Below are 14,125 nucleotides of genomic sequence, written 5' to 3'. Positions count from 1 at the left end.
AGTATTTACAATTATTTTTCAATGCTCTACTGAACATGAGACACAATCGCAGAAGTTTGATAACTGGTCTAAATGTCAGTTTTCTCCACTCACTGCATTGTTACAAATAAGTATCACATTTGAAGATGACTGTCACTGTAATGAGCATTTATAAATCCATGTTACTTTCATGTCAAAATTTACACTGTAGCAGCTGATCGGTTCCAGTCACACACGACCATGAGTTATGTGTACTGGAAAACAAATAAGAAAACATTACCCCTCTCATATCCTCCAACACCGCAGTGACTATAATACTTAACCCTCTGCTCATGAGGTAAGTGGCCTACTTTACTTAGTTCACAGAATTCAGCAATGTCAATTACATTAAGCAGATATTAAAATATTACTACCTCTGTAAGTATTTTTGTTCTGAATTCACCACTGTCAATTAAATTAAGCACATCTTAAAATATTATGATCTCTGTAAGTAAGTATTTTTGCTGTTACTGAGCAGGAAAACTACACTCTTAAGAAGCTCTTAATGTTAGTTGATGTTTTTGGATTTGGTTGTTAGTTGCTAGATGCATAATACGAGCGTCGTCCACAAAGTAAGTTCTGTTTCTACTTCTATTGGCGGCAGCACTACAATCGCAGTTCTGAGGTTGTGTGGCAGTTACTCTAACTCAAGGAGAAGGCATGTACGACATTTTCAGATTGCTGCTGCCGATGTGTGCTTTGTACTGCTTCTTTATAATGGAAATGCCGCTATGTGTGAAATCAGATCTGTGATTCATTTTCTAAATGCAAAGAAAATTAAACCAAAGAAAATTCATCGGCATATCTGCAAGGTTTACGGACAAAATGCTATGAGTGATTCAATGGTTAGAAGATGGGTCAGACTGTTCAATGAAGGACATTATCAAGTGCACGATGAAGAACGAAGTGGATGCCCGTTTGTGGTTATTGATGAATTGGTTCACACAACTGAAGAGAAGATTAAGCACAACTGTAAGTTTACACTTAGTGCCCTTGCTATGGAAGTTCCGCAAATCTCACGATCACTAATTCATGAAATTGTTACTGAAAAACTGAAATTTTGAAAACTTTGCTCACGTTGTGTACCCAAAATTCTTACTGAACAACACAGAAAACAACAGATGGTCAGTGCACTTCAGTTTTTGACACGGTACAATGAAGAAGGTGATGGTTTTCTTTCTCGGATAGTCACAGGAGATGAAAGCTGGGTATCGTACAACACCCCTGAAACAAAAAGGCAATCAAGTAATGGAGGCACACTTCATCCCTAACAAGCGTTAAGCCTAAGCAAATCTTGACACCTCAAAAAGTCATGTGCACCGTTTCTTGGGACAGAAAAGGCATTTTGCCGATTGATTTCTTTCCATGAGGCCAAACAATCAACGCACATTGTTACTGAAAGACCATTAAGAAATTGCACCACGCAGTACAGAACAAGTGCCATGGATTACTGTCAAAAGGTGTTTTTTTTTTTTTTTCTCCACAATAATGCCCGACCTCACACGGTGAATGTGACCAAACAACTCTTATGGGAATTTCACTGGGACACATTTGATCATCCTCCATACAGCCCGGACCTTGCTCATAACGACTTTCATCTCTTCTTACACCTAAAATCTGTCCTTTATGGTCAACACTTCAATGATGATCACGAGCTGAATGAACACATTACCATATGGTTGACTGCATAGGCGTAACCTTCTATGAAGAAAGCATACAAAAACTTGTGGCACACTGTGACAAGTACCTACAAAATTTCAGAAGCTAAGTAGAAAAGTAGTTTAACAGTTGTAGATTTTTGTACAATAAATATTTTTTCTGTATCTGTACACGTTTGTTTTATATAACCAAATGGAACTTACTTTGTGGACATACCAAATGGCTTCAAACGGCTCTGAGCACTACGGGACTTATATCTGAGATCATCAGTCCCCTAAAACTTAGAGCTACTTAAACCTAACTAACATAAGGACATCACACACATCCATGCCCGAAGCAGGATTTGAACCTGCGACTGTAGTGGTTGGGCGGTTCCAGACTGAAGTGCCTAGAACCGCTCGGCCACACTGGCCGGCTGTGGACATAACCCGTATTATAAAATACAGCTAAGAACTCAGGACTGCATGAATGGTTTATGTGGAGCCCCATTTGCTTTCCATCATGTACATTAAAAGCATGGACACTTTCTTCAACAAAGCCACAGTTAGTTTCCTACTATGTCCCTATCCAAATCAAGTTCTGTTTTTGGTTATCTTAATATCAATGGAAAAAGAAAGAAAAGAAACCTGTTCATAACAGCTGCACCTTCTAGTTTCTTGTGCTACCAAATAATCTGACTGACCTGACTGGGTATGTCAACCAGAGTTGCTGCTGCAAGTTGAGTAAGTGTCTTCAATGTTACTGACACAAACTCCTGTGCCGGGTAACTAGGGAGTAGCTCAGTACACAGCTGTCGAACCTAGAACATAGAAATTATGCACAATTTTGCTTGACTGGGATGAGAAGTGATTGCTGTTACATATATATATAGAGGGAAACATTCCACGTAGGAAAAATATATCTAAAAACAAAGATGATGTGACTTACCAAATGAAAGTGCTGGCAGGTCGACAGACACACAAACAAACACACAAAATGTTTGTGAGTCTGTCGACCTGCCAGCACTTTCATTTGGTAAGATATATATACACTCCTGGAAATTGAAATAAGAACACCGTGAATTCATTGTCCCAGGAAGGGGAAACTTTATTGACAGATTCCTGGGGTCAGATACATCACATGATCACACTGACAGAACCACAGGCACATAGACACAGGCAACAGAGCATGCACAATGTCGGCACTAGTACAGTGTATATCCACCTTTCGCAGCAATGCAGGCTGCTATTCTCCCATGGAGACGATCGTAGAGATGCTGGATGTAGTCCTGTGGAACGGCTTGCCATGCCATTTCCACCTGGCGCCTCAGTTGGACCAGCGTTCGTGCTGGACGTGCAGACCGCGTGAGACGACGCTTCATCCAGTCCCAAACATGCTCAATGGGGGACAGATCCGGAGATCTTGCTGGCCAGGGTAGTTGACTTACACTTTCTAGAGCACGTTGGGTGGCACGGGATACATGCAGACGTGCATTGTCCTGTTGGAACAGCAAGTTCCCTTGCCGGTCTAGGAATGGTAGAACGATGGGTTCGATGACGGTTTGAATGTACCGTGCACTATTCAGTGTCCCCTCGACGATCACCAGTGGTGTACGGCCAGTGTAGGAGATCGCTCCCCACACCATGATGCCGGGTGTTGGCCCTGTGTGCCTCGGTCGTATGCAGTCCTGATTGTGGCGCTCACCTCCACGGCGCCAAACACGCATACGACCATCATTGGCACCAAGGCAGAAGCGACTCTCATCGCTGAAGACGACACGTCTCCATTCGTCCCTCCATTCACGCCTGTCGCGACACCACTGGAGGCGGGCTGCACGATGTTGGGGCGTGAGCGGAAGACGGCCTAACGGTGTGTGGGACCGTAGCCCAGCGTCATGGAGACGGTTGCGAATGGTCCTCGCCGATACCCCAGGAGCAACAGTGTCCCTAATTTGCTGGGAAGTGGCGGTGCGGTCCCCTACGGCACTGCGTAGGATCCTACGGTCTTGGCGTGCATCCGTGCGTCGCTGCGGTCCAGTCCCAGGTCGACGGGCACGTGCACCTTCCGCCGACCACTGGCGACAACATCGATGTACTGTGGAGACCTCACGCCCCACGTGTTGAGCAATTCGGCGGTACGTCCACCCGGCCTCCCGCATGCCCACTATACGCCCTCGCTCAAAGTCCATCAACTGCACATACGGTTCACGTCCACGCTGTCGCGGCATGCTACCAGTGTTAAAGACTGCGATGGAGCTCCGTATGCCACGGCAAACTGGCTGACACTGACGGCGGCGGTGCACAAATGCTGCGCAGCTAGCGCCATTCGACGGCCAACACCGCGGTTCCTGGTGTGTCCGCTGTGCCGTGCGTGTGATCATTGCTTGTAAAGCCCTCTCGCAGTATCCGGAGCAAGTATGGTGGGTCTGACACACTGGTGTCAATGTGTTCTTTTTTCCATTTCCAGGAGTGTGTGTGTATATATATATATATATATATATATATAAAAAAGAAAGAGGGAAGGAGAGGGAAAGACGAAAGGATTTGGGTTGGGTAAGGAGTCATTCCAATCCCGGGAGTGGAAAGATTTACCTTATGGGGAAAAAAGGACGGGTATACACTCGCACACACAAACACATATCTATCCACACATATATATGTCTGTATATGTGTGGATGGATATGTGTGTGTGCGAGTGTATACCCGTCCTTTTTTCCCCATAAGGTAAATCTTTCCACTCCCGGGATTGGAATGACTCCTTACCCTCTCCCTTAAAACCCACTTCCTTCCGTCTTTCCCTCTCCTTCCCTCTTTCCTGAAGAGGCAACAGTTTGTTGCGAAAGCTTGAATTTTGTGTGTATGTATGTGTGTCTATCGACCTGCCAGCGCTTTTGTTCGGTAAGTCACCTCATCTTAGGGAAACATTCCATGTGGGAAAAATATATCTAAAAACAAAGATGATGTGACTTACCAAACAAAAGTGCTGACAGGTCGATAGACACACAAACATACACACAAAATTCAAGCTTTCGCAACCAACCGTTGCTTCGTCAGGAAAGAAGGAAGGAGAGGGAAAGACGAAAGGATGTGGGTTTTAAGGGAGAGGGTAAGGAGTCATTCCAATCCCGGGAGCGGAAAGACTTACCTTGGGGGAAAAAAGGACAGGTATACACTCGCGCATTACACTCGCGCGCACACACACACACACACACACACACACACACACACACACACACACACACACACACACACACACACATATGCATCCGCACATACACAGACACAAGCAGACATCTTTCTTCTAAGATAAGTCGTAAGGTCAGTATTGCCTCATGTGTTTCAATATTTCTATGGAATCCAAACTGATCTTCCCTGAGGTCGGCTTCTATCAGTTTTTCCATTTGTCTGTAAAGAATTTGCATTAGTATTTTGCAGCTGTGACTCATTAAACTGATAGTTCGGTAATTTTCACATCTGTCAACACCTGCTTTCTTTGGGATTGGGATTATTATATTCTTCTTGAAGTCTGAGGGAATTTCGCCTGTCTCATACATCTTGCTCACCAGATGGTAGAGTATGGGCAGGACTGGCTTTCCCAAGGCCGTCAGTAGTTCTAATGGAATGTTGTCTACTCCCGGGCCCTTGTTTCGACTCAGATCTTTCAGTGCTCTGTCAAACTCTTCACACAGTATCGTACCTCCCATTTCATCTTCATCTACATCCTCTTCCATTTCCATAATATTGCCCTCAAGTACATCGCCTTTGCATAGACCCTCTATATACTCCTTCCACCTTTCTGCTTTCCCTTCTTTGCTTACAACTGGGTTTCCATCTGAGCTCTTGATATTCATACAAGTGGCTCTCTTATCTCCAAAGGTCTCTTTAATTTTCCTGTAGGCAGTATCTATGTTACCCCTAGTGAGATAAGCCTCTACATCCTTACATTTGTCCTCTAGCCATCCCTGCTTATCCATTTTGCACTTTCTGTCGATCTCATTTTTGAGACGTTTGTATTCCTTTTTGCCTGCTTCATTTACTGTGCTTTTTTATATTTTCTCCTTTCAGCAATTAAATTCAATATTTCTTCTGTTACCCAAGGATTTCTACTAGCCCTCGTCTTTTTACCTACTTGATCCTCTGCTGCCTTCACTACTTCATCCCTCAGAGCCACACATTCTTCTGCTACTGTATTTCTTTCCCCCATTCAAGTCAATTGTTCCCTTATGCTCTCCCTGAAACTCTGTAAAACCTCTGGTTCTTTCAGTTTATCCAGGTCCCATCTCCTCAAATTCCCACCTTTTTCAAGTTTCTTCAGTTTTAATCTACAGTTCATAACAATAGATTGTGGTCAGAGTCCACATTTGTCCCTGGAAATGTCTTACAATTTAAAACCTGGTTCCTAAATCTCTGTCTTACCATTATATAATCTATCTGATACCTTCTAGTATCTCCAGGATTCTTCCACATATACAACTTCTTTCGTGATTCTTGAACCAAGTGTTAGCTATGATTAAGCTATGCTCAGTACAAAATGCTACCACACGGCATCCTCTTTCATTTCTTACCCCCAATCCATATTCACCTACTACGTTTCCTTGACAGATGTGAAAATTACCGAACTATCAGTTTAATAAGTCACAGCTGAAAAATACTAACGCGAATTCTTTACAGATGAATGGAAAAACTGGCAAAAGCCGACCTCGGGGATAATCAGTTTGGATTCCGTAGAAATTATTCCCGAGGGCATGCAGCTGCATCTCCAAAATGTTGGAAGAATAGGACCTCACCCTAGATTGCTGCCATACTTACCAAGGACGGTCACGTGTTATGGCGCAGAATCACAATTCATTGCTGAATACAATGTAATGTCATTTATCAGCAGTCCACACCTCCCAGTCACAGCACGATTCAAAATGCAGCTGTGTTTGTTGTGGTGATAATGGCAATCTACCCATAGGGCAGTAATTAGCTAATTTGGTATCTGTTACTTGTTCTCAGATGACAGGCTCAGCGCACAATATGGCGATCTACCCTTGTAGCACTCAGACGTCACGGTTGACAATCAGTATGCTGCCCTCACATTTCCACGAAGTCAAAAATCAGATCACTGTCACACCCGAATACCCTACAACTCTGGATACTGGCAATTCAACCAACTGGCCAAACGGAGACCGATTATGAAGCACCTTTCAAACTCTGTGACATGATGATAACACTGTCTCATATGAATATGCAGCATCTCCCTGTTCCTCACAGTGATCACTCAACATCCAATACTGTTCATGCTCATTGTATACCCTACCAGATCTGGTAACAGCACTACACTCAAACAACACTAATGCACTCTGGTGGCCATTCTAGCTATCGCAAAGAATTGCAATTCTAATCATTTAAGTATCTGCTGATGGTGTATACATGTATGAAGTTACATTGACATCAGACCGTGTCTTCTGGGGGCTTCACTTCTTTTTGTCAGGCAGAAAGATTCTTTCTTACCTAGTGGCAACAGACAAATTCATGAACACAGTGTGGCAAAAACCTACAGCAGGGGCTCTTTCTTTAATCCACTGCTGAAACAAAGGCTAGTACTCTTGATGTTGGACTGATATCACCCTTGACAACAGGTAGACATGGTTTATAAGGTGCTGCTTACACATGAATAAGTCTGCTTAGGGGAGGCTTCTTGAACTGATTAATAGGAGGGTAGTGAGTAGGACTGACCTAACGAATGTTCTAACTGGGTACGAGAGGTGGGGCCTTCCTACTATGAATGAGGCTAACAAGTATCCTTTCTTACAAGAGTTCTCTGTTTGGAGCTTGTTCAGTGACTACAGAAAAAGTAGAATGCAGTGCATGTCAATATTTCATCAAACATTATGGGACCCCTGGGAAATGTCAATAAACTAGTAGTCGTCTTGACTGAAAACTCTAATATTGTGAAAGTGACAACTCTGGTAGTAACTAACAAATAAACTAATTAGGCAACAAGGTTGACTGCTAGAATATCAAACCTACATAAGATAGGGCTAATACAGGATATAAAGAAGGGCAGAGAGAATCATCAAAGAGGCATTAAGCAATTATTCCTTCTAGAATCCATTCACAACTGGAAAAGCAAGAAATCCAAGAGTGTGAAACCATGCTAAGTTCCCTCCATCATGAACCTCACAGTGGTTTGCAGAGTATGCTGCTAGATGGAAATATTTTAATAGGTGTCTTAAACATGTAATGGTATTATTGCAGTCTGTCAGAGTGTCATTTTCCAGCTTATAATTTGGATTCTCTAAGAATATATTTCAATTATTTTTGTAGAACTTTCTTGCTAATGTAATGTGTTCTCTAATTTACATCTAAATCTATACTCTACAGGTCACCTCATGGTGTGTGACAGAGGATACTTTGGCTGTGACTTACCCATCTTGCTATTCCAGTCACAAATTGTGCATGGGAAGAAGTAATTCTGACAGACCTCCATGCAAGCTTGAATCTCTTCAATTTTACCTTAATGATCTTTTCACAAGATATACATCAAAGGAACATAAGTTGACAGAATTTAAACAGAAAATCACATGATGATGCACAACATATCTCTTGTTGCATCTGTCTGTGTAATTGAATAAGAATCTCCATGACTCTTCTGCACTTACTGAATGAATGTGCGATGAAATGCATTGCTCTCTTTTGGACCTTCTCTATTTTCTCCTATTTGTTAAACGTCTCAGACTGATAAACAATCCTCAAATAATGGCTAAATGAGATCTTTTTTAAGTTCCTCTTTCAAGGTGAAATATACTCCAGAGGATTCTTTAAATGAATCTCAGTCTGGCATGTGGTCACTCTAATTTAAACTGTTCCATATGCAGACACTCAGAACAGTGTACTTCCTTGCTGAACTCCACTCTTGGTATCATGATGGTTTGAGACCAAGAGTGGAGATCAGCAAGGAAGTGCACTGTCCCCCCTACTATTCATCACTGTTATGGATACTATAATGAAGAGCGTCAAGGAGAAGTCAGGTGGACTGAATGCATTTGTCTTTGCTGATGACATCATGATATGAGGTGAAACTGAAGAGGCAGTACAGATCAGACTCGATGATGGAAATCTCAGTTCCAGAAATATAACCTCAACATCAGCAAGACCAAGACAGTGGTGATTGCAGTCAACAGAGATGGACAATCAGCAAGTGTCACCAACAGAGTGCAAAAATGATCTGAATTCTACCAAGTAAGATCACTTTTATGGGATGACTTGATTCCAAAACTGGCCAGACTGGTGATGTTTAATAGCTATTTCATATCAATATTGACCTATGGTTTTGAAACATGTACCTCACAAAAAGAGAACCATCAAGGCTGCAAGCATCAGAGATGAAATTTCTTAGATCCACCATCCAGAAGACCAAGAGGGACAAGTTAAGGAATGACGTGGTGAAGAAAGAAGCTGGAATAAAGTAATCCCTATTAGATCAAACTGGCACATCTAGGCTTCAATGGTACAGGCATGTGATGAGAATGGAACCAACTAGAACAACCGAAATAAATTTGGAAAGACAGGTGAATGGGAAAAGACCTCAAGGAAGACCTCAAACCCGATGGATGGACTTGATTAAAGCTGATCTAGTGACCAGAGGATGGACAGCGGACAATGTTCTCCGTGAACAGGTGTATTTGGAAGAGGCTCATTACCAGTACCCAGGAAACTGCAACTGTTAAATGATGATGATGATGATACAGACACTCAGAAATTTAATGGATGTGACTGCTTACAGTGATTGATTGATAGAGACTTCCAGTCACTTATGTGCAAAAATTTATATTTGTTTATGTTGAGGGTAAACTGCCAACCCCAACAACAAGCCTGGATCCTGTGATTATCTTCCTGCAGTATGTTACAATTTTCTAGCATTGCAACTTCTCCATATACAAAAGCAGCACCATGATCAACCTCATGCAGATTTCAATTTTATCCACACGGTCGTTTATACAAGGTATGGCAGCTAAGTCATAACACCCCTTGGACCTCCCCAACCGTAATAGATACAAAGATACCGTTTGGACAGTGAATTTCAGGTACAGGGGCTACTTGAATACATCACATTTCATGTTTGTGCTATTTTTTATTACAGAGATAAGAGGCCAACTTTGTTTTTTTTAATGGAACCCTATGTTAAATTTTTGCATAACATGATGGGCTTAAAAAGATGGTTTCAAATATGTGTTATTATAATATTTAGGTGAATAGTTTTTGAGACAAAGGTATGTTCCCGTATTGTATTCCTCCTTCGAAGCAGCGTTGTCCAATGCGACCATTCCTGTTGACCACTGAGGAACTTATCAGGGAAGGTGTTGTTTTCCTGTTTCTCGATAACACCAAAAGGTGACGCATGAGGTAGCTGGAGAGAAGGTTATAATTGTGCTGCTGGGGTAATGAGACATCGCATTTCTGTCACAGTTTCTTGGAGCAGACATGTACAACAACGAAGTTAAGTTACATATGCTTCTAGTATATGGCGAAAGCAGAAGAAATGCTGTTAGAGCAATAAAGCGATGTGGAGAGCTGTATCCTGATCGTAAGCATCCTAAGTGCCAGCTTCTTGCATGTATTTGCATGAAACTACTTGAATTGGGATCATGGAACACCATACAGAGCACAAGGCAGAAAAATGCAACTGGCGAGGTACATGAAGAGGGCGTTCTAGCGTTGGCACATAACAACCCTACTGTTCTGTTGCAACATGTCGCCTCAGAACGTGGTATAAATCAGAGAAGTGTTCTACGCATATTGCACTGGCATAGATTTCACCTGTTTCATCTCTCATTACATCAAGCACTCTCCAGTGTGGATTTCAAAAGGTGCCAGGAATTTTGCCGGTTTGCTCTGCAGCACCTACAAAATGATCCAACATTTTTTCAACGGGTACTTTCTACTGATGAAGCGACTTTCACCAACCGTGGTAATGTGAATTTGCATGATATGCATTACTGGTCCATAGAGAACCCTCATTGGCTTCGATAGGTATAGAATCAGCAACCATGGAGTGTTAACGCATGGTGCAGAATCGTTGGAAATGTCATTGTGGGACTGTACGTCATTTTGGGTACACTAAATGGCAATAACAATGCACAGTTCCTGCGAAACGTTCCGCCCATTTTGCTGGAAGAGGTACCACTAACTACATGTCAGTGCATGTGGTTCCAACAAGATGGCTGTCCTGCTCACTCTTCCCTTGTGGCTACAGAGCTGTTAAATGAAAAGTTCCCAGACTGTTGGATAGGACGACGTGCCGAAGTGAAGTGGCCAGCCCGGTCTCCTGATTTGACCCCTCTTGGTTTTTTTTCTGTGGGGAGCAATAGAACAAAAAGTGTATGCTCAAATACCAATTAAGCCAGACGATATGAAGCAACGTATCATCGAAGTGTGCATTAATATCTCACGTGACACCCTCGCAGCCATTTGCAAATCATTTGAATGGCAACTACAAATGTGCATTGCAGCAGAGGGGAAGCATTTTGAGCACATGCTTCAGTGAAGTTTTGTATCATGTAAGTATGTATTTTGCATCTTTGTGTGTATTTGCTTCGTATTGTGATCAATAGTAAATATTTTCAAACAACAAACAAATATGTATGAAATAATTGTGACCAATAAGGGCCTCCTCATTTACATTTGTATGCTTGTTACCTAAAATGTATTAACATCTTGTAGTATTTTAACCCTTTAACTGCTCTGGAAATGTTAATGCACGCGTCTTTGTATCTGTCGCTTGTAAACACATTCAGAGTACCAAGTAGAAGGACTGGTGGCATGCGTAAACACGTTCAGAGCACACAGGGACAGATACAAAGGCGCACGTGTTAACACATCCAGAGCAGTTAAAGGGTTAATACTGTATGTCGTCTACTATTTTGGTATCACAGTTATCAAATAACTGACTAATATTTGTGTGACATCATCGGTCAATTTTTGTTCAAAATATAGCAGTATGTATTACTATTGTCGGGTAAATGGGCGTGTTTTTGTAAGGACGGACTCGCGACATTTACCACATACTCTACACAACACGAAAGGCTGTATTGGACAATGCCGCTTCGAATGACGAACACGATACAGGAACATATCTGTGTCTCAAAAACTATTCGCCTGAAAATTATGATATACGTATATTTGAAACCGTCTTTTTAAGCCCATCATGTTACGCTAAAATTTAACATAGGGCTCCAAAAAAAAAAAAAAAAAAAAAAAAAAAAAAAAAGACCTCATATTTCTGTAATAAGAAATAGCACAAACATGAAATGTGATGTATTCGAGTAGACCCTGTCCTTGCAATTCACTGTCTAAACGCCATCTTTGTATCTATTATGGCTGGGGAGATAAAAGGAGTGTTATAACTTAGCTGACTCACCCTGTGTATATTGGGAACAGAAACGCTCCTATAACACTCCTGTGAGGTATGCCAAAGTCACTTTTAAATCTGAAGCTTTCTCTCCATGAAGGATGTTGTGCTGTGTTCTATTTGCTAGGAACTCCTCAACCCAACCAAAAAACTGGTCTGATATTCCATATGTTTGTGTAATCTGGGCCTGATGAACCTTCTGAGTCTATTGGATGGCCAGAGTGAGCTAGATTTCACACAATGATTGTTTCTCATCAAGCAACAGTATGGAACTTTATCACATGTATTTCTTAATTCAAGGAATACAGCATCAACCTGACACAAATATCTACTGTCTCCTGGCTCTACTGGCCTTAAAGAGTGAGCTGAGTTCTACACGATCACTGTTTGCGGAATCCATATTGATTAAAACAAATATTTTTTGCCAAACTAGGTCATAATATATGAGAATAAAACATGTTCCTATATTTTAGAAGATTGATTTCAGCAACATACCATACAGCCGTATACAACTGTTTGGTGCAAAAATAGCAATCATCTGCACATCTTTTCAATAACTTTGAACATTTCGTTTTACTACTGATTTCTGGTAGATTGTTGCTAGCAGAGGAGCAAGATATTTTGTACATTCAATGTAGATCAGTATAAGTATCCCATCAGGTTCAATCACATTTCTTCCATTGAGTGCATTTATTTAATGTTCTATTCCAAATGTCACTTAATTCAATATTTCTTATTTTATTGTTCGTTTGAGAATTGAATGTTGGACCTGTAGCACAATCCTCAGCGAAACAATTCTGGAAAAAGGAACTTACGAGTTTTGGCCTTCTCTTTCTCATACCCTAGTTCCATACCATTATGGTTACTGAGCATCTGTACAAATGGCTTTGGTCCATTTACTCATTGACTGAAACTTCTTAGGGTTTTATATTAAGTTGGTAGACAGAATATTCTCATTGAATTTTCGCTTTGTTCAGTTTTTGTTTGTCTATAAGGTTTTGGTTACATTAAAATCTACAACGAATCTCGATTTGCTTATGGAGCAATTTTCTAACATGGCTGCCAGATCATGGTGGTCTTTCAAATCCCTCACAATTTTGCTTGGCACATACATGACTAATACACAGTGCTTAATGCTCTTCAACTTTTCCATTCCTATTTACACATGTAGTCAGTGACATACAATGACATTATGGTTAGTGTGACTCCCGGTTCCATATCAAGCAAATCAAAAAGTTTGGACCTCTTTTTAACCAGGAGATCTCAGATGTTATCCTCACAAATTGGTTCTCTGATTATTTGCAAAATAATTTTCTGATATGGCATTTAGAACAACTGCACATGATTCCTTGTCCCTATTAGTTGGCTTAATCACTTGAATCTCCAAGTCTAGAGCTGAAAAGTAGAAATCTTCCCTAATATTACAACATGACCAGGAAATTTACAGATAACCACCTCTAAGTGTTTCCTGAATTGTTCCATCAGCACTGCTCATTCATGCAGAACACAGTGTCCCTTTCTCACACAATATCCTGCTAATCATTGATGAAGGGCAACAGGCAGATTCCACATGCCTATATTTCCAGGAAGTGTTTGACACAGTGTCCCACTGCAAACTATTAACGAAGGTCTGAATGTGTGAAATGGGTTCTCATATATGAAATTAGATTGAATATTTCTTTAGTAATAGAAGCCAGTACACTCTCCTGTACAGTGAGTGCTCACAAGTCCTGAAGGTACCATCAGGATTGCTCCAAAGAAGTGTAATAGGACAGTTCTTGTCTCTCTATATAAAAGGCAATGTCTCAACTGACTGACTCACTGACTCATCATCATCCAGTCCAAACCACTAAGGATGGAAACATAAAATTTTTAGAGGATGTTGATCTTATACTGTAGGCATCATTTATGAAGGTACTCTTCAAAATTTCACACCTAAGAGAGTAAAACGGGATGAAAGGTGTTTTGAAAACATGTCTCTATTAAGCAATTTTGAAGATAGATCTACAAAAATTAGTATATGTGCTTCAGCATCTTTTGAAATTTAAGCCCTATGGGGGTAAAACAGTGAGTG

At 41.2% G+C, this 14,125-nt stretch overlaps 1 protein-coding gene across 1 annotated transcript in view; it reads right to left on the bottom strand.

Moving 5' to 3' along the window:
• LOC124795422 (integrator complex subunit 7) overlaps nt 1-14,125 on the bottom strand; it is a 171,097-nt gene that overhangs the window by 103,413 nt on the left and 53,559 nt on the right. The window contains 1 exon segment of the mRNA XM_047259451.1: nt 2,360-2,476. Coding sequence (XP_047115407.1) covers nt 2,360-2,476 — 117 coding nt within the window.

The sequence above is a fragment of the Schistocerca piceifrons genome, chromosome 4 (genome assembly GCF_021461385.2).
Source record: "Schistocerca piceifrons isolate TAMUIC-IGC-003096 chromosome 4, iqSchPice1.1, whole genome shotgun sequence".
NCBI classification, from domain to species: Eukaryota; Metazoa; Arthropoda; class Insecta; order Orthoptera; family Acrididae; genus Schistocerca; species Schistocerca piceifrons.
The sequence above is the reverse complement of the archived record's forward strand: the minus strand, read 5'-3'. Positions and strand labels throughout refer to the sequence as shown.